This window comes from Propithecus coquereli, unplaced genomic scaffold (genome assembly GCF_000956105.1).
Source record: "Propithecus coquereli isolate 6110/MARCELLA unplaced genomic scaffold, Pcoq_1.0 Scaffold59, whole genome shotgun sequence".
Lineage (NCBI taxonomy): Eukaryota > Metazoa > Chordata > Mammalia > Primates > Indriidae > Propithecus > Propithecus coquereli.
The window spans coordinates 5,645,378-5,665,718 of NW_012151840.1; the positions used below are offsets into that span (position 1 = coordinate 5,645,378).

A 20,341-nucleotide genomic window follows, 5' to 3' on the forward strand; every position below is an offset into this window, starting at 1 on the left:
CTATTATATTAATACTCTAAAGAAAAGGAATCACAAGAGCATATCAATTAATGTAGAAGAACCATTTGACAAAATTCAACACCCATTCATGATTTTTAAAAAAACTCTCAGAAAAATAAGAATATGAGGAAACTTCCTCAACTTGACAAAGAACACCTACAAAAAGCCTACAGCTAACATTATACTTAATGGTGAAAGTCTGAATGCTTTTCCTATAAGATCAGGAACAAGGCAAGTATTTCTGCTCTCACCTCTCATATTCAATATAGTGCTGGCAGTTCTAGCCAATGCAATAAGAAAGGGAAGTAAAAGCTATACAAATCAGAAAATAAGAAATATTTATTGTTCCTATTTGCAAATAACATGATCGTCTGCAGAAAATCTCAAGGAATCTACAAAAAAGAACTCCTAAAAATACAAAATACATACACACACAATGTGGATGTCAAAATTAAAAATATAATAGTTTACAATTTCTTAAAAAATGCTTAGGTGTAAAACAAATACAGTATTTATATGATGAAAACTACACAATGTAGATGAAAGAAATCAAAGATCTAAATAAGTGGTGGAGAGACATATTGTGTTCGTGTATCAAAAGACTCAACACAGTAAACATGTCAATTCTCCCCCAAATTGATATTCAGGTTCAATGTAATTACTATTAAAATCCCAGCAATATTTTTTGTAGATATATACAAGATTGTTCTAAAATTTATATGAAAAGGCAAAAGAACTAAAATAGCTAAAACAATTTTCAAAAAGAAGGATAAAATATGCTGAAATAAAAATAAAATAAAAAAAAAGAAGGATAAAGTGTGAGGAATCAGTCTACCCAATTTCAAAACTGATCTAGCTACAATAATCAATGTTTTGTATTATAGTTTAGGTGGAGGGATACACACATAGACCAATGGAGCAGAACAAAGATCCCAGAAAAAGACCCACACAAATATGCCCAACTTTTTTTTGACAAAGGTACAAAAGCAATTCAATGGAGGAAAGATCGCCTTTTCAACAAATGATGCCAGAACAACTGGACAGCCATAGGCAAAAAACTGAAACTCAACTTAAGTCTAATACCTTATGCAAAAATTAATTCAAAATAGCTAAACACTTAAATGTAAAAAGCTATAAAACTTATTTTAAAAATAGAAGAAAATTTTCAAATTCTAGGATTAGACAAAGCATTCTTAGATTTGACACTAAAAGCACAATCCATACAAAGAAAAATTGAGAATTTGGACCTCATTAAAATTAAAAACTTTCATTCTTGGAAATCCCAGGTGAAGAGGGTGAAAAGACAAGGTCCTGGGAGGAAATATTTGCAAATCACATATCTAACAAAGGACCAGTACCTTGAGTGTATAAAGAACCTTCAAAGTCAATAGTAAAAAACCAACAAACAATCCAATTAGAAAATGGACAAAAGATATGAATATGTCTTTCACCAAAACAGATATACACAAGGCGAACAAACACATGGAAAGATGTTCAACATAATTCGCCATCAGAGAAACATAAATTAAAACCACAAGGAAGTACTACCACACCTATCAGAATGGCTAAAATAAAAAATAGTGACAATACCAAATGCTGGTAAGGATGCAGAGAAACTGGTCATATACATTGCTGGTAGGAATGCAGAATGGGGTGGCCACTTTGGAAGAGAGTTTGGCAGTTCCTCACAATGTTAAACATACACTTACCATTTACCTTAGCAATCCCATTCCCAGATATTTACCAAAGAGAAATGAAAAATTACTAATAATATATTAATGTTCATAGTTTTTTCATAATAGTCCCCAAATGGAAACAATACAAATGTTTACCAACTATAGCATAAACGATGGAATACTACACAGCAAGAGAAAGGAACTAATGACACAACACTGACAAACCTGAAAATATGATACATGAAAGAAGCTGGACACAAAAGACTGCATGCTATATGATTCCATTTATGTGAAATTCTTAAAACAACACTATCAGTGGTGGCTAGGGACCAGAGCTGCGGATAGTGATTGACTGCAAAGGGGCATGAGCAGTGGTGCAACTGGGAAACATTTAGCAACAGGCTCTTGGCGGAGAGGGAGCCCTGGTTTGTAGCACTTGCCAGTTGCCATGGTGTAAATAATTGCTGACTTCAAGTTACCAGTGTGACATCACTGGACATTTAGTAGAGAAGAGAGGCTGGTTAACAACTGGCTGGCACAAAGTGGTGTAAATGGGCTCCGGCACACCACTTGGGCACAAGGAAGTTTGGGGGTATGATGGAAACGTTACATATCTTGTGGTGATGGTTAAACAACTGTCTGTATCTGCAAAACTCATCAACGTGTATATTTAAAATTGGTGAATTTTAATGCAGGTAAATTATACATCAATAAAGATGATTTTTTTTTTTTTTTGAGACAGAGTCTCGCTCTCTTGCCCCAGCTAGAGTACAGTGGTGTCATCATAGCTCATCGCAACCTCAAATTCCTGGGCTCAAGTGATCCTCCTGCCTCAGCCTCCCAAGTAGTTGGGACTACAGACTTGGGCCGCCATGCCTGGCTAATTTTTGTATTTCTTGTAGAGACAGGGTCTCACTCTTGCTCAGGCTGGTCTCAAACTCCTGAGCTCAAGTGATCCTCCCACCTCGGCCTCCCAGAGTGCTAGGATTACAGGTGTGAGCTACCACTCTCAGTCCAAAGATGAATTTTTTAAAAGCTGGTTTGGGTGCAGAAACAGCAGGGAATTGTGACATTTTATCAGGGTGGCTTCCCTCAGCTTCCTAATCAGCCATCCTTAATTTCTTTTTATTTACACATTGAACAATATCCTTGGTGAATACCATCTACCTTGTCCCCAGGAAGCCACGTTCTATCAATGATCTCCAGAGCTCTCTGCTGGCCAGACTCTGGCTACCTCTCCAAACTTTCTGCTCAGTACAGTAATTCTGCTACTTTGATTCCAGCATCCTATCATCCCCACTGCTATCAGTGAGCCCCGCTCTGTGACAGTGCACCCTATGTCAGCTCTGGCCTACAGAGTATGGCCATCCCTGAGCTTCTTAATGAGCTGGTGCCCATCTTGCCAGCATGTTCTTTATGACTTCAGTAAATGGAGTATCCTTTGGGTTGTCTGATGAAACATAATCATTTGGTGAGTTTTCTGACTTTACATATTAACTCTGCCATGCTCACTTTTTGAGCCTTTTGATGCCTTCTTCCTCTATATGCCACAATACTTCACTTAATGTGGGACATGGCTTTCTCTAAGCTTCCCAGAGCCATCCTGTCAGAACATTAGCAACATTGCTGGGGTCCTTGTCAGAATATTAAATCCTGTATCATGGGAAAGTACTCCCATATCCATATACTCTCCCTTATCCAACTTTCTGTCCCACCCTCCTTGACCCAACACCCTCAGCATCCAGTCGCATACATCCTCTCCCAGGTCCCGTACATGCTGGCTAGGTCCTCTAGTACCCCCAGGGCACAGCCCCTTTCTTCTCTTAAGGGGCTCTTAGCTGGGTTCTGATGGGACTTCATCCTAGTTATTGGTTTGGAGGTTAGGAGTGGAAGCGGGGTAGGTTTTGAAGGGAGCGTGTGTTGTCTTGCAAGGCAGAGCCCTCTCCATCATCTGTAAGCAAGGCAGTAGTGATAGCCTTTAACAGATAGAAGTGGACACCTTTGCAGTCTCAAAAGATGCAAGAGAATTTGGGGATTCAAGAATTTTTCAATCATCAATTCAGATGCCCCCATCCTGTGTCCCAGTGTCTCAATCCTTTCCAATAGACCTTCCAGAGTTAAGAATTCAAACTCTGGAGCCCTGCTACTCTTGTAATTACATCCTGGACCTTATTCTCAGCTTTTTGACACCTCTAGATGCAGGAGCTAAAAATATCTATTAAGTTGCTAAGGAAGGCCTTGGGCTTTCACACTTAGCCTTTATTTGGTGATCAGTCACCTCCGCCTTTCACTGTCTCCGATGCACTGTGTGTGATTGCCTCCAGGAAGAGCCATCCAGTTCCATTGTCTTTATAAAACCTGGTGTATTTCCCCCACTAATGCATTCCCTTCCACCAGGATCCCACACCAGTTCAGCACTCATGAAAGTTTTAACAATTGTACTGCTCCAGCATGCCAGGGCCTAGCCACGCTCTGCCTACTGCCAGTGACGGGGTCATCATCGCCTGCTGGCCAGCAGCTAATTCCACTTAAAATCTCATTTTAGAATCTGCTTCCTCAGCACTCTTGTCACCGATTACCAGGTTGGATTCCTTGGAAAACATACTCTGAGATGGAGATTTGAGTAAAAGAAATTGATTAGATTGTGCTCTCTGGATCAACAACACTGTGAGAAAGGAAGACAGACCACAGGACTGGACAGAGGGCGTGCTGGAACTGCTGTGGCCCTGCAGAGTTGTCCCATATTGAGATAAGGAAATCAGACCTTTATACTCCCACACTGACCAGCGGAGGCAGGCTGTCCCCAGGACAGGGACATGATCCTGCATGAATTTTCAGTCGAGGCTGGGCGCATTGGCTCACCTCTATAATCCCAGCACTTTGGGAAGCCAAAGCAGGAGGATCACTTGAGCCCAGGCATTCGAGACCAGCCTGAGCATCACAGCAAGACCCTGTCTCTATAAAAATAATTAGTCGGGCATGGTGGCACACACCTGTAGTCCCAGCTAGTCAGGAGGCTGAGGCAGGAGGATCCTTTGAGTCCAGAGGTTCGATGTTACAGTGGGCTGTAATGATGCCACTGCACTTCTGCCTGGGCAACAGAGTAAGATCCTATCTTTAAAAAAATAAAATGTTCAGTCGAGGGCGATTCCTGGCGGGGCCCAGCTGGGAACTGTCAGCCACCAAAATTCCCAGCAGTGTAGTGGGGAACACAAAGATGAGTGCTTCAGTCCTGAAGAGGGGTAATCTGGGTGGCACACCATAGTATCCACGACAGTACCTTTAAATATGAGAAATGAGATACATTTTTTGATACTTCTCACAGCTCTAGACAGCTTCTCTTCCTTCCCGGTTGGTTTGTTGTGTGGTGTTTCACAGTGTTATACTGCTGAAGGGTCATCGGCTGAGGGGGGAAAAATCATACAGTCGTGTATTCCAAAGCTAAACAGACACTGTGTTCTGATTTTATCATAGATTAGTCCTAACACTACTATGACCTCTTAAATACATGTGATCAAGAATACACTGTGCATCTTGTATTTTACTTTTAAAACTATAATTATCTGCGTCACCTGTCTTCACTCACTAGACCATACGTGCTTTGAGGAAAGAGTGTCTTATTCTCAAAACTTTGCATATTGAGTACATAATATGCCCTAATATTTGTCCAGTAGATGAGTGAATAAGTGAATGAATAAATGAATGAATAACCAAACTTGCAAGGTTTCTCTCTTCAGATACTTGTAAGACAGAGACATCTAAGTGCTCATTGAAGCAGAACTGCCCAGAGCTAGGGACCTGGACTTTGTAACTTCTGAAGAAACTTTCTATTACAGGAATCTGTAAATCTGTGACTATTTGCCCACTTCTAGACCTGTTTCCTCCTCTCTTTCTCCTGCTGACTCCACTTAAGCATTCTCTGAGTGGTGTGTCAACTCTGCAGCCATGCCCAGGAGAGGGCAGCAGAGGCCGGGCCAGCTAGGCTGAGAGTGGCCTGCTTTCTAGATGTTGCCCTTCCTTCCCACCCTGTGGACACAGGAAGACTGAGGACATCCTTACTGCAAGCCTATGTGAGAGCTGCTGTTCCAATTTTGAGGACCAGGTTGCTCTAGGTCACTAGGTGGCAAAGCTAGGCCTTCCTGTAGCCCCCTTATTACCTCATGTCTTGCTCTCTGGATATCAGATCCAATCTGAGCAGCAATTTCAAGAAGCTCCTAACTTTTTAGCCTCAAAGTAAAATAGATCAGAAGAGATGAAAATGTCAGATCACTGGATACTCAAGCATCTCCCATTACAAGAGACCACCTTTGACCCTGCTTCCCCTTCCAACGACTGCCCTTCCTCAGTCTTCCTCTCACAGCCATGCTCCTAGAAAGCTGTCTCCATGGGCATTGTGCATCGATTTTCACATCCTCATCTCACAAGTCCTACCAGGCTCATTGTGGTTGAACTTCTGCCCACCCCACTGAAGCTGTGCATATTAATATTACCTGTGACCCAAATTCATTAGAAATCTTTTGGTCTAAATTCATCCTGATTCCCCTGTCCCTACGCACTTCCCCTCTGTATTAGTGAATGATTCCATCATTCCTCTCCTTGCCCATGCAAGAAACTTGGAAGTCATTCTAGAATCTACTTCTCTTATAATTTCACCCCATTCAAATCACAAGTCCTGTCAATTCCTCTCCTGTTTTCATGCCACTGCATAGATCAAACCCTCATCCTGCAATTCAGTCTTCCAACTGCCGATCCATCCATCCATGCAATCATTCAGCAAATGCATGCTATGCAGCTACATGTGCCATTGGAGGGAAGAACAGGCTTGTTCTCACTGGAGCTCACATTCTTGGGGCTACAGACAGCAACAACAAAATCAGCAAGATTTCAGACAGTGATAGGAGCTGTGAAGAAAATGACTGGGGAGAAGGATTTTTTAATTAAATATTGAAATATGTTTGGGGGAGGCTACTTTAGTTGGATCGCTAACAAGAAGCTATCTAGGGCACTGTTGTCTGCCTAAATACTCCATTTCCCAGCCTTCTTTAAAGAAGGGACATGTACACAGTTTTAGCCAATGAGATGCTGGTGAAAGTCAGCTGGGGAGGACGGGGGTATTCTGGGGAAGCTTTCCCTTTTCTGAAAATAAAGACAAGTATCACTGCCACAGTCCCTTCCTGGTCCTCCTGCTCCTCCTCCGACCATGAGGGAAAGGAAGGAAACACCAGGGATGCAGGCCCTGATCTAATGCCAGCAGCCGCCACCTCCAGACTTGCTATGGGAGAAAAGCAAGCCCTATTTGTTTAAGCCACTCATGGTGGGGTTTTTTCTTCCTTTCAGCAGAGCATCCTAGCTTGGCCCACTAGCCATGTGAAGATCTGGGGAGAGAAATCAGGCAGAATTCAAAGGCTCTCAAGTGGGGACTACCTTGGCATGTTTGAGGAACAGAAAAAAGATCAGTGGGGCTTATAGTGAGGGAAAGAAAAGATAAAGTCTGAGAGGCGGAGAGGGTCTTGCAACGCTTTGTAGCCCCAGGAGAGTCATCTGGATTTTAAGTTCAAGGGAGACCACTGAAGGGCTTTAGGCAGGAGAGTGACATACTCTGATTTGTTTCTTAAAAGATCATTCTAGCTATTACATGGAGAATGAATCAGGGAGTGAAGGTGGTGCAGACACTGCTTTGGGGCTGACCCCACAGCTATCCCCATCTCCTTTTGCTCTTTTTCTGGTCTCCACTGAGCGTGGATAGGCCACATGACTCCCGGTCTGGCCTGTGAGACACAGGTTGGGAGGACTTCCAAGAAAGCTTCCTTCCTGATAAAAAGGAACAGTCAACTGGTGTGGCTCTCCTTGCCTGAAATGAAAGGACGCCCAGGAGCACAGGAGCCCTCTGCAACTATGAGGCGACAGGCTAAGGCCGGCAGAGTGAAAAGACAGAAAGACCTGGTCTGGGGACTTGTTGACATTATTGAACTTCTGAATCTTGCCTATGGCCAGACTTTTTATTAGGTGATAAGAATAACTCCCTACTTGTTTCAGTCACGATAGAGTTTTCTGTTACCTGCAACTGACAGAGTGGACGGGACAGTTAGCAAAGAGACTGGGTAAGAAGTGACCGAAGCGGTGCGGGTGAGCGACAATGGTGTCTGCAACGATGATGATTATCTCCCCGTCTTTCCATTTTTGGTCTTAGTTTCCCCTAATTTGTCTTCCACACTATCACACTTTCTCAGTGCAGATCTCTTTATGAATTCCTCTTGGCTCGAAATTCTTCCATCGCCGACGTGATAAAAATCTAACACCCACTGCCTAACACACTGCACCCTTCATGGAGCACAAAGATTCCGCCTTATCCGGCATCCTCTTGCCTCTCCCCTTTGCTGTCCACACGCCTCCTAGGAGCCACACCCGCTAGTGATCACCTCCCACATGCCAGACACCGTCCATTCTTTATCTCTAATCCAAACCCTGAGAAGTGTGTATTGCGAGTCTTATTTTACAGGTGAGAAAGCTAATGCTCAAGGAACACATCTAGTAAGTAGTAGATCAGGATTTAAATTGATTTCAAAATGAAAGAGATTCACCATTCTCATGTGCCAAAAAGTCTGAAGGGAAGTGATTGCTATGCTGTTTAAGTGCTCAAAGATGTCAACAGGGTCCCAGGGTCTTCCAGTCTTCCCTCTCTGCTGCTTTAGAGGACTGGCTTTCACGCCCACACTGGTTACCTCATGGCTGCTTATCTCTAGGCATTGCATTCAGGGCTAAATCAGAAAGAAAGGGGAGGGCCACACCAGCTCACTCTGCCCATCTCCCAACCTTTGTTGTTGTTGTTGTTAAGAAAGCAAAGATTTTCCTATAACTCGCTAGTACCCTTTAACCTATAACTCATGGACACAGGGCTGCCGTAGCTGCAAGAAGGGCTGGGAAATCAAGGAATGTCATTGTTATGGTTGGCGTAGATCAATCTGAGCCCACTGCTGCACTCAACAAACCCGGAGTTCTGTTAGCAAGGAAGAAAGGAGTAACGAGGATGAGCAGGTGACAAACAGGGTCTGCCACACTATCCTGCTCAACAGAACGGAAGCGCCTGAAGTGCTCTGACTAACCCACACCTCTTCCCAGGTGTGCCTGGCAAAACTTTTCTCATCCATCACATGCCACTTTCCGTGAGACTTCCCTCGCTCTCCCAGGCAAACCTGGTGCTTTTTCTTCTACCTCCTATATTATGTGCCTACTTCAGTCATAGGTATAAAATTGCCATTATGGCCATTGATGTAATGTGATCGCTCATTCAATTATGCATGCATTCATTCTCTCCACAAATGCTTACTGAGCATTTGCTATTTGTAGACCCTGCTAGGAGCCAGGAATTCAGGAGTAAACAGGGTAGATTTTTAGGTTTGGTCCCTGCCCTAGTGGAGCTTTCAGTCTGATAGGTGAGATATGCAGGCAGGTCAGTTTAAGGGATAAGAGCCCATCTCTCCAGACCACAATCAACTGTGTGGCAGGCCTGTCTCCACCCCAAGTACCCAGCATAGCATGTCACAGGAAGCAGATGCATTATGAACATGTGTTAAACTCATTCTTTACTCAGGAAGGCTTTGAAGTGTATTTTAAATGTTATATTAAGTATTTTAAAAGAAATGCATTTCTTATTTCTGCCAGGAATGCCTCTTGCCCTCCAAGACTGAGCCATTGTATTCTTCCAGTATTAAATCATGCACTCGAGCATCTTGAAAAACACTTTGCTCCCCACCAACACACACACACACACACACACACACACACACTGTTGCAGGTCTCTTCTCCCAGGGAAGATTCTAACAGTGTCTGATACAACAATTCACATCAGAGGTCCGTAGGAGACATGTGTTTTTTGCTGAAGTCTTCATTTGGATTTTCTAAAGAAGGATCTCTCATTGTCAGTGCCATAGCTGCTGAAGTGTGATTCTGAAAGCACCTAAAATAACTCCTCAGGTTCCTATTCCACAGCTTATTACGTGTAGTCTTAATAGTTCTTTAAATGCCCTGTTTTGCTGCCCTTTCTACTACTGCAGGTGATGGCAGCTGGGAACAAGGCAGGCAGGGGCAAGGGAAATAAAAATAATACAATCCCTGCTTTGGTCTGTGCTTATGTTGCCATGGTGATGTTGACAAGTGACACGCAGGTGAGAGGTTCTTTCTACAGCGGAGCCAGTGGATTGTGGTGGCCAGAGAGGTAGGACATAAACACAAGGGACCCCTAAGCCTCCCGGGCCTGGAAAGGGCTTCAAGAGGCTAGCTGGTCCACTCCCCTGCCTCTGAACTGAAAATCGAATGGATGGGCAGCCTGTTTCTAAAACTCCTCAAGAACAAGGCTCACCATCTCTCTAGTCACCTGTTAGGTTCGTATTTCACAATATTCATGACCCTGAATGGGTTTTCTATGCCTAATCTCATGCTCTCTTGATGTCCTTCCAGACCAATTCCTCTTACTATTGCTTCTATCGAAATAAAAGTTAATCATCACCTTATACTGCGTACAGTAACCCAGGAGGGAAGAAAGAAAAGCAAACCACAGCTGAAGCGTGGACTCACTTGTTTCTGTGCCACCACAACCAGCTGTGGTCCGCTCAGGGTCACCAAACATTTTTTTCGCCAGTCTTGGCTCTGGGAGTGAGTGGCTGGGAGGGGAACAGCCCACTGACCCAACCGGAGGACCCCGGCTGCCACTGAAAGAGAAACAGGCCTGCTGCCTAATATGTCAAAGTGGGGCAGAGCAGCCCTCCCATGAAGGATGTCTTCCTCCTTCTGAGTGAAATAAAGCAGAGAGAGCAGGAAAGTCTGTTTTTAACGAGTATCTTTAAAAGCCTTTGCGACAGCAGACAGAGCCCAAGGCAGCTGGCAAACCCACACTGATGGCAACAAGGCTCTCATGCTTCCAGATGACCCTGCAAAACAGAAATGGTTCCACTAAATTAGGACTCTGGCCTTTTCCCACCTCACATTAAAAAAGAAAAAAATCTCTGTCTTCAAAATAATTTCAGGAATCATTCTGCGTAAAAAACACGTGATGGCCTTAATGTCACAGCCTGGCTTCAAGGTAAGTAAGAAAGCACCCAAGCCAAGATTCAAGGAAGGAAACTGCTCCTAAGCCTTCCAGAAGCAATGGGAACCCCCTCCCTCTCACCACCAAGGTCATAAGGGAAAGGCCACCTGCAGGAGCACCTCTTGACACTAACAGCCTTTCCCCATTTCCCTGTCGCTCTTCACCCCTGAATTACCGTACTCCCATTTCCCTTCTCTTAATCCATTTCACTAGGTTAAGATTCCTGCTACTTACCGGCTGGACCAACCCTGGGCCTCTCTTCACAGTCCCTAATACCCCAAAACCGTGTCAAGGAAACTAAACATTTGCATTAAACTTCTCTTAGTTTCTCCACCTGACTTCTTTTACACCCTGGACCAATAAACCAGTGCTTATTTTCACAGGAGTAAAGAAGCCTCTGTCTGTAAATGAGGTTAACACCCACCCCAAGGCTGGATTCTGTCTGGTCGCTCCCAACAGCTGAGCATCATGATTTTGCTAATTAAGCCACGTTCTTGTCTTTAATTAGCTGCATGTGAATCTTGTTGGGAAGTCTTGGATCCGTGAAGTAGTCTGGGATAAAAATCAAAAAGAAGAAATCATCTACAACAGAGGGGAGAAGACTTACTCTGGGAGGGAGACAGCTTACTCTGCTAAAAAGTTAGGATGGCTTGGACCTAGCAGGACTGTTACTGATGGCCCCGCTTTACTATGTAATACGGTACTATGAGATGTCACAATCCCAGAGGTCACTGCCCCCACAGGGCAGTGCTGTGTCTGCCAGCTCAAACATCCCCAGGAAGGGCTCACCCAGGATGCTCCCTCTTCCTCCACACTGTGCAGTTTGTTTCTCTGCTTCGCTGACGCAAAGGAGCCATCAGAGGGCTCAGGAACTCTCTGGGTTTTCTGCTCCCGGCTCATCCTGGGGCCCAAATAAATGCCAAGTATTATTCTTGTCTCAACTTGGCTTGCCAGCTCCTGTCTCTGAGATATCACGCCTTCTCTGAGAACACCCTCTCAGAGGAGCGCCAGGCTCTCACAAGATGACGACAGATGAGGGTTTTTATACACCCAGCATAATGTGAATCAGAGGCAGCATCTGCTGTGGCAGCAAAGGCACACTTACATTCCGTTAGAAACTGCTTGAGGCTTGAGCACGTAACCAGCTACCAACCTCCAGGGCTAACAGGACCCAAGAAATCATCCGGCCCAGCCCCTTCCCTCTAAACACCATTGACCTTAAGCCATCTTGGGCAGCTGGTCCATTAAAATCACCTGGGGAGCCTTTAAAACTATGGATGCTGGGCCCCACCCAGGCTAATTCAATAAAAATCTCTGGAGGTGGGGCCTGAACATCGGCATTTTTTAAAAGCTCCCCAGGTGATTCTAAGGCACAGCCAGGGTTGTGAGTCCTTCTTCAGGACTCCCCGGGGAAAAGGAAGCCATTATGACCCTTTGGGAATCTCAAAATTCTTAACAACCCTCACCATGAGAAAGTTCTGCCTCATTTCTTATCTGTCCTCATTTTGAGGAAATGACAATGGAGGAAAGAAGTCTCCTGAAAAAAGCTCCCCTGGGGGACATGAGGGGAAGGAGTACCCCAGACTCTGCAGGGACAATCCTGTGCTTGTCCAAGTCTAAATTCACAGCATCACTCCTTCCACTGGCTTCATCAGATACCCCAAACCTATGCTTCCTTACTCACCTGCAGCAAATTCTGGGATGTTGTCTGGTCTTTTCAAAAACACTTCTCTGGAAAACATTAAGGGACAGGGTAGGAGGTGAAACAGGCTTTAAGGCTGGCTGCAGCTACTGCCTCGTCCTGTGCTTTCATGTAGCAGATTAACCTGAGACACACCCATCTTGGGAGTCAATAAACCAAAGGATTCCTGACAAAGACCCTTTCATTCATGATTTTCCTTCCACTCAGATAGAAGGCAAGGAGCAAAGCATCCTAAATGGCAGCAAACCTAGGATGTTGCTCATTTCACAAAAAACCCGTGCTGCAGCCAGGTGGGGCTTGTCATTCACTCAACAGTCATTTCCACAGAAGCAGATACCAGCCAGGGGCGGGAGGCAAAGATGAAGAGCATGCTGCCTGTCCTCAGGGGCTCACGTGTGGTGGGACAGATATGCAACCCCGTGATGTTTCTGTTCATGGCAAGTTTAGCCACGAATTCCCCAAAGGGGGGGATGCAATAACCAAAGCTGAAACTTCAATGGTTGTTGGTTCTGCAGTACAGCGCACAGACACCGTAACACCTGCAATGCCAACGCCACTGGAGAGTTGAAAATGTCTTACATCACATATAGTTTTATGGTTCATAAAGTATATTCACAAATATTATCTCACTTCACAACAACCCTGCGAAACAGCAATTATTATGCCCCCATTCTACATATAAAGAAACCAAGCCTTCAGAAGGTTAATCATTTGCCCAAGTTCATAAAGCTAGTAATAAAGGAAAGAGGGCCCAAGTCTTGTGACTACAAGGTCAGTACTCTCTACAATGTGTTCTCTTGGTCGCAGGCTGCCCTGCCCCACCAGGCCTGCCTTACCTCCCCTGCCCAGGAAGCCCCTCCCTCCCAAGCGTCAAGAATTTTGGCCCCCTTCTCCTTCAGTTTGATAATTATTGAGCATAAATTATGTGTGAGTAATTGCACTATATATGAGGGATTGATTTTTAAAAAGATAAAATATAGATCTACCTCAAAGAACTTAAGGAACAGTTTTCAAATGTCCAAAAAGCCAAGTAACCTCTGGTAAGTGCTAAAAGAGGGGGATTAAATAGTCCTCTGGGAGATCAGAGAGGAGAGAGAAGTTACTGAGGGGGACCCCCAACATCTTCACAGAGCATTTGGCATTTGAGAGAACCCCTGAAGTACACATGGGATTTGGTAGGCAGGAAAAGGGTTGAGGGATAAGAACATTCAGATCCAGGGAAATAGCAAGAACAAAGGCCCAGAAATAGAAAGGAAACAGTTCATGCTCTATAAACTGAGACTTCCTTGAGGATAGGAACAGGGTCATATACACCTTGGTATCCCTAGAGTCCAAAAGAGCACTTGAGGGTGTCCATGCCTGGGTTCTCTGGGGTTGGCGGAATGATCAGAGAAGTTCGGTCTGGCTGGAGTAAGGGGCTCATGCAGGGAGTAGTGGGAGACAGAGAAGGTTCTACTACAGAGGGCGCTGACTGCCAGGAGAGACATTTACACTCAACTGAAGACAATGGAAATGGATAAATAAACATGGCATACTCACACAATGGTACACAGTAGTGAGAATGGAGGATATCTACAAGATACTACAGAGCAAAAGAAGCCAGGCACAAACGAGTACGTATTTGTAGAATTCCATTTATACAAAAAGGCAAAACAAATTTGTGCTGTAGAAGTCAGGATACTGGCTACTGTTGGGCGAGTGACTGGAAGGAGTCACAAGGCACGTGAGGTGCAGATAGAGGTCTGTGTCCTCATCTGGACACTAGCACCACGTGAGCTTCAGCTTGTGGAAGTTCATCTTACTTAGGATGTGTCACTGTTTGGTATGATATATTTTGATAGAATGTTTAAACACACAAAAAAGGGCAATGTCGTGGTGCCACTGAAGATTTTTCCAGCCAAGGAATAATATGATCAGTGCTGTATTTGGGGAATATTCATCTGCCTGAGTGTTTACAAAAAACATCTAATAACAGCTTTCTACAATTTCACCATGGCTATCTTATCTTCAGCCCTAAACCTGAGGTTTCCAGGTACCAAAAATTAGTTAGATTCCTCCTTTTTCCATTTTTCAGGTCCAAAATTCAAGATATTAAGAGATCTGTACATGGTATGTCTGGGTATAGACTGGAAAGCTGGAGCTGAATGGCCATAAATCATCAGGATCAAAAAACCCTAGTGGGAAGTTCACTTCCCAACAAGAATGCTTCAGAGCTGCTCATGGATTGAAGTGAGTCAAGAGCAAAGCACTGCAGAACAGACAAGGACAGGCGTGCCGCTGAGGACTCTGTCCTCTCTTCTCCCATCCTCTTTTTTGCAGGAAGGACTGTGTGAAGTATCCAGCATGGATGAAGGGCTGATTCTGGTTCATCCTGGTATCACTCAAAGGAAATAACAATAACACCAAACAAACAAATAAAAGTGAATCCTCAAACTTCAAACACTAAGTCCCTTGCATCCTCCGCCCAGGAAAGGGAAAGGCCTAGCAGGGGCCAGGAGGACTTCAAGTAGCTTCAGGCACAGCAAAAGGAAAAGCCTGGTAGCCTACCTGGTCTTGGGAGGGGGATGGTAAGAAAGGGAAGGGAAAGTGTCTGAGGCTGTCCCCACAGCAGCCAGGCCCAGACACCCAGCCTCCTGGGAAGGACTGAAACAATACCCTCTTCATTCACCACTCCCAAATGTTCTAATCCTGTTGTTTGTGAACAATGCAAACTTTGATTTAATTCAGGCATTCTGAATTTAATTCTACCTCCAAATCTCTCTGCAGGAACTATTCCTACCTTGTATTGCAAGCTCCCCAGGATAGGAACAATGTCATCTTTATTACCCTTTAGAAGAAAAGGTGCAAAAAGTGATGGCTTGATCCTTAGGTCTGATATTGACAGAGGACCCCTAAGCTATCTTTTGCTCAAGCCTTACCAGTGGCCCAAATAAACCCAGCCTTCACAGAATAACTGGATAGGTTTCTGTTTTTCCTGTCTCTTTCCCCTGTCTGCCCCTCTGAGAGTCTGCTGCCACTAGGAGAAATAGCTAAAATATGAATAGTGAGATCCAAGAAAAAAGGGGCCTTGAAAAAAGACACCCCCACGGATCTACTTTTGAGAAGACAAAGGAGAGCCCCACCTTTGGCTGTAAGCACAATCCACAGACTAGGGGGCTGGGGACTGTGTGTTTACAGCATGATACAGTAGAAAAATCAGGTGTTTGGACTCTGGTTCAGCAACTTGAGGAAGGTACTTCACCACTCTGAGCTTAACTTTTCTCACCTGTAAAATGGAAATGATCACACGCTATCGTTTGCAGAGTTGCGGGGAGGATCAGCAAAAATGTGCCAAGATGGCACACACTGCATAGACACTGGGGACACAAACATGGCTCCACCAGCTTGGAGCTTTGGACCAGTAACAGAAACAGAAGATTGACAACGCAATTACAATACTGTGTGATAACTGCTAATGTAGGGAAACAACACAATGCCTGGAAATGGAAGCCATTAGTGTTATTTAAACCTTGCCTATTTGTCTATAACCAAACAGTATTTAGGATAGCTCTTCTGATTTCACACATTGCTGCTCGTGATGTTTTGTTTTTTTTTTTCTTTTTGCCTCAGTTCTTTGCCTTTCATCCCATTAGTAGATTTTTCCATTCATGCAAATATAAGGCTGAAAGGCAGTGGTATAGGAGAAGGAAAGAACATGCTCCTGGAAAATGGTATTTCCCCCCAAGGAAAGAGTAGCTTCCCACCACTGGGTTTTTCTACAACATTGTTCTCCTGTAGGGAAGGGCCAGACATCTGAATTTTTTTTTTTTTAAGTTCTACTTGTGATCTTGTTAAGCTCCTCTGGCTAAGAATAGTGTTCTACACCCAATGGCTGCCTGTTGGGTTTCTCGATGCCAAATTCCTTCTTCCAAGTGTTGTACGGTTTTTATTTATCCCCCCAGTTAAAGTGAATGAATGTTAATATTTTTAAGAATTTAGAGATACCTGAAGAAAATCTTGGGTGCCACAAATCCCAGAATTAGAAAAAAAATCAATCTCAGAATATTTTCTAACTTTTAGTAAGTGAAAAGCAATAGGGGGTGTTTAAATAAAGAAGGAGACACTTGTATTCTCCAACAAGGTTTGGTAAAATTTTCCACTAGTTGCCCAAGGCCGGTCTGGAAAACCACCTACCTGAAAAAACTACCTATGAGCAACTCTACTTCTTTGTGAGTCCTTAGATACTTTTCGTTAGCAATCCGAGTCTGAACCTGGGGAACAAAAGCAAAGGGTCACGTTCCCTGAGGAGACCGATTCAGGCTTCAACCCTGGAGGTGTGAAGGGCTTGGGGGGACAACGTGAGCATTTAACCAAGGTCTTTTCCCAGAATGCTTGAAAATTTAAGCCGTCTATCTTCTTACAGATTCAACATCTCTACGCCGCCTCCTGCTCAGGCCTAGGGGTCTTAACTGAGGTCGCATTCCGACCGTCGGTAAGTTCTTGTCTGTATCTAACTTGATGTATCTGGCAGTAATTTCGGCCCATTTCTCTGGCCGGATCCCGGCTTTAGTCCTTCCTGCACTTTCAGATGCCCGTCGGGCCCTGTTTAGGCCCAGAAGCCCGGAGGATCACTGGGGGTCTCTCCTTTAACTGGAAACAGGCTTCCGCTCCCCCTCTCTCTGCAGACCTCCTTCCCGTCTGGGGCCCCTGTCCCGCGGGGGCTGCACTTTGATAGAGGCGGGCGCACCCACCTTGAAGTTTCGCAGCTGCTCCAGCTGCGCTGGACTCAGCGGCCCGGGGTCTCGCTCCAGCAGCCCGCCCTGCAGCGTCGCCATCTTGTTGAGGTCGTCAAGGCGACCGTCCGCGGGCTAGGAAGGCCCCGCCCCCGTCTCCGCCCCGCCCCAAGTCCGGGCCCAGCCCCGCCCCAAGTCCGGCCCTCTTCAGCAAGGGGTGAACCCCGGGAGGTGTCTGAATAAGGATCTCCTTTCCCAAATTTGGGGACTAATTTCTGGGCATAATTGTGTATGGAATAAGCCTTAGCTCTTGACTCCACTCAACCCCAAATACTTTTTTTCTTATTTCTAGAACAAAACAGGAAAAGAAGTTCGTAAGGCAGGGTCTCCCAGAATCGAGTTCCTGACTCTCTCACTTGGGCGGAAGCTGGAGAAAGCCTAGTGCTGGGGAAGGAGAGTCCAGTCTTCCTCCCTTTCCACTGGCCCAGAAGCCAACCTTTGCACTTGTCCTGTAGACACTTGACACTGAAGTCTTGGATTCTCAAAAACAAAATGAAAGCACTGCAGAACACTCAGAGTAAACTGAGTTTTGCAAAGGAAGGAACCTTCTTAGACTAAAGATGCTGGAAAGGACCTGGGGGACATCCTGCCAGAATTTCCCCTCTTGGACAGAATTTCTTGTGTAGATTTAATTTTGTCTTCACCCTGGGCTCTTTATAAATTCTAAATTATTTTCTCCCACTCCCAATTGAATAGGAGAGGAGAAAGGGAATTGGTCTTCAAGATTTGTTCTTCTAGTATTTAATTAAGAAGGGAAAATGAAACATAAAGCCAGAGAGCTGAAAATAGCTGCTGGGTAAGTGCAGAAGCCTGTCTGTCAATACACCGATGTTGAGATTCTACCCCTACAGGGACTGTGCCCAGCAGAGGCCTTCTGAGAAGCAGAAGAGGAGAACCCAAAACAGAGCCTGTCTTTTCAGATTTGTGAACAACTGCCCCAAGGAGCAAGGAAATAGCATGAGAAACAAGCTCAGCATTAGGCCATGGCCTTGGGGTGGTCTCTCAGTGGACCGCCACTATCCTTCCCAACAAAGACTGAGGAAAAGAAGTGAAAATGTTGGCAGTTCCCAAGGCAGGGAAAACCACAAGTGGTTAATTAGGTAGTGGGCTGAAAGCCTCTTTGCATCCCAGTTAGTGATCATCTGGGTTGTTTGTCTGTTTTTTAGGACAGAGTTAATAGAGTAAGAGGGCGATAAGCTGCCATCTGTCAGAAGTGGGGTTTTTTTCGGGCAGGAGCAGAGGTTAACCAGAGGTGATATTTCCTGTTGGCCAAGACCTGTTTCTTCCAAACCCACACTCCCCAGAGAAGCTAGTGGTGGAACCTCTAAAGCGGCACCAGCAGATATGGTCACCGTCAGCCACCTGTGGCTCTTGAATATTTGAAATGTGGCTTTAAGTGTCAATGTGCTGGAAATGGAAAATATACACTGGATTTTGAAGACTTCATATGAAAAACGTAGCATAAAATATTTCATTAATAATCTTTATATGAGGCCGGGCGCGGTGGCTCACGCCTGTAATCCTAGCACTCTGGGAGGCTGAGGCGGGAGGATAGATTGAGCTCAGGAGTTCAAGACCAGCCTGAGCAAGAGTGAGACCCCATCTCTGCCAAAAATAGAAAAAATTAGCCAGGCGTGGTGGTGTGCGCCTGTAGTACCAGCTACTTGGGAGGCTGAGGCAGGAGGATTGCTTGAGCCCAAGAGTTTGAGGTTGCTGGGAGCTAGGCTGATGCCACGGCACTCGCCTGGGCAACAGAGTGAGACTCAGTCTCAAAAAAAGAAAAAAATCTTTATGTGGATTACATGTTCAAATAGTATCATGGATCTATATCAGGCTAAATAAGATGTATTATTAAAAGTAATTCACTTGTTTCTTTTTACTTTTTTATTGTGGCTACTAGAAATTTTAAAATTATATATGTGGCTTTTGTTGTATTAGTGCTGGAGTCTGGACCAGCAAACCTACATACATACACACACACACACACACAGACACACACACACACACACACGCATGTATGTACAATGCTTTTCATCCCCCCACCCCCTTGCATAAAATAATTGATGTCCTCCTCTGCTAGTCTATGATCTTATGCTTTGGAAACAATCAAGCCCTTCTTGACTGATCACATCCTATGGTCCACATACCCATGTATGAGAGAGGCTGTTTTTATTTTCTTAACAGCATCTCAGTACTCACTATTGCATATTGTGTTGGCCTGTCTTACCTCCCCACTTGAGGTGGAAGCCACTTAAGGGCAGGAAGGTTATATAATCAATTCTCATAAATTCTGCTGCAGATGTCTTCGCTCTGTATTCAATCAGTGAAGGCAGCAGGAATTTGATGTCTAGCCACTCTGCTCACACATACCACCACATTTTGCCCTTTCTGAAAAATATCTCAATTATCCAGCATTTCTCATTTCCTAAGAATCTAAAACCAGGATCAGAGCTCTCCCTTTATAAATTAAATAATCTTTTTATGTAGGGCAATGTAGCTTTAACTGCAGAGGAATAAGAAAGAGGGTGAGCTTGAGGATGGTGGGCAGAGAAAATATCTTGGAGGAATTAGGGCTTAGAAGCTTCATTCCCTCCTTGAAAGACACTCCCCAGAATGGACATCTGAGTCATAGGTTTTTTTCCCCTAGTCTTTACCTCACAGGGCTCCCATCCCCCATGGTCTGAAAGAATATCAGAGCTGTGCCCACAGTCACTCAGCAAGGAGGGTCTGATGAGAGGTCCCACCTCTTCTCCCCTAACCCCTGCCTCTCTCTCAGACTGACACCTTCAATTGGGGACCACAAACTAAGCAAAGGATTGGAGGCATTTTGCTGCCGCAGCTGTCTCCCCAATTACTGATGGGAGGAGGAGTGAGGGGAGTTCATTGTAATTCATTTTTGTGAATGTTTAATATTTCAATTAATATGATTAGCCCAAAGCTGGAATGAGCAGCAGGGCGGCAGATCTGCTGAGAAGACACAGAGTAATGAGATCAACCATGCCATGGGGTCTTCCCCTTCTCCATCCTCAGAGGGCGTGATCTGTTTAGCATCTCCATAAATACCAAGATCAGATTAGAAGGCAAGAAAAGGAGCAGTGGGGGCGGG

General features: G+C 44.7%; 1 protein-coding gene across 1 annotated transcript; it reads right to left on the minus strand.

Moving 5' to 3' along the window:
• Window positions 1–11,242: 11,242 nt before the first annotated feature.
• RIIAD1 (regulatory subunit of type II PKA R-subunit (RIIa) domain containing 1) lies at window positions 11,243–17,277 on the minus strand. Its single transcript, XM_012658513.1, has 4 exons — window positions 17,194–17,277; window positions 16,637–16,713; window positions 12,446–12,492; window positions 11,243–11,313 (listed from the first exon to the last, which is right to left on the minus strand). Exons 1-4 carry the CDS (start codon window positions 17,275–17,277, stop codon window positions 11,243–11,245), a joined length of 279 nt encoding a protein of 92 aa, XP_012513967.1.
• Window positions 17,278–20,341: the final 3,064 nt, after the last annotated feature.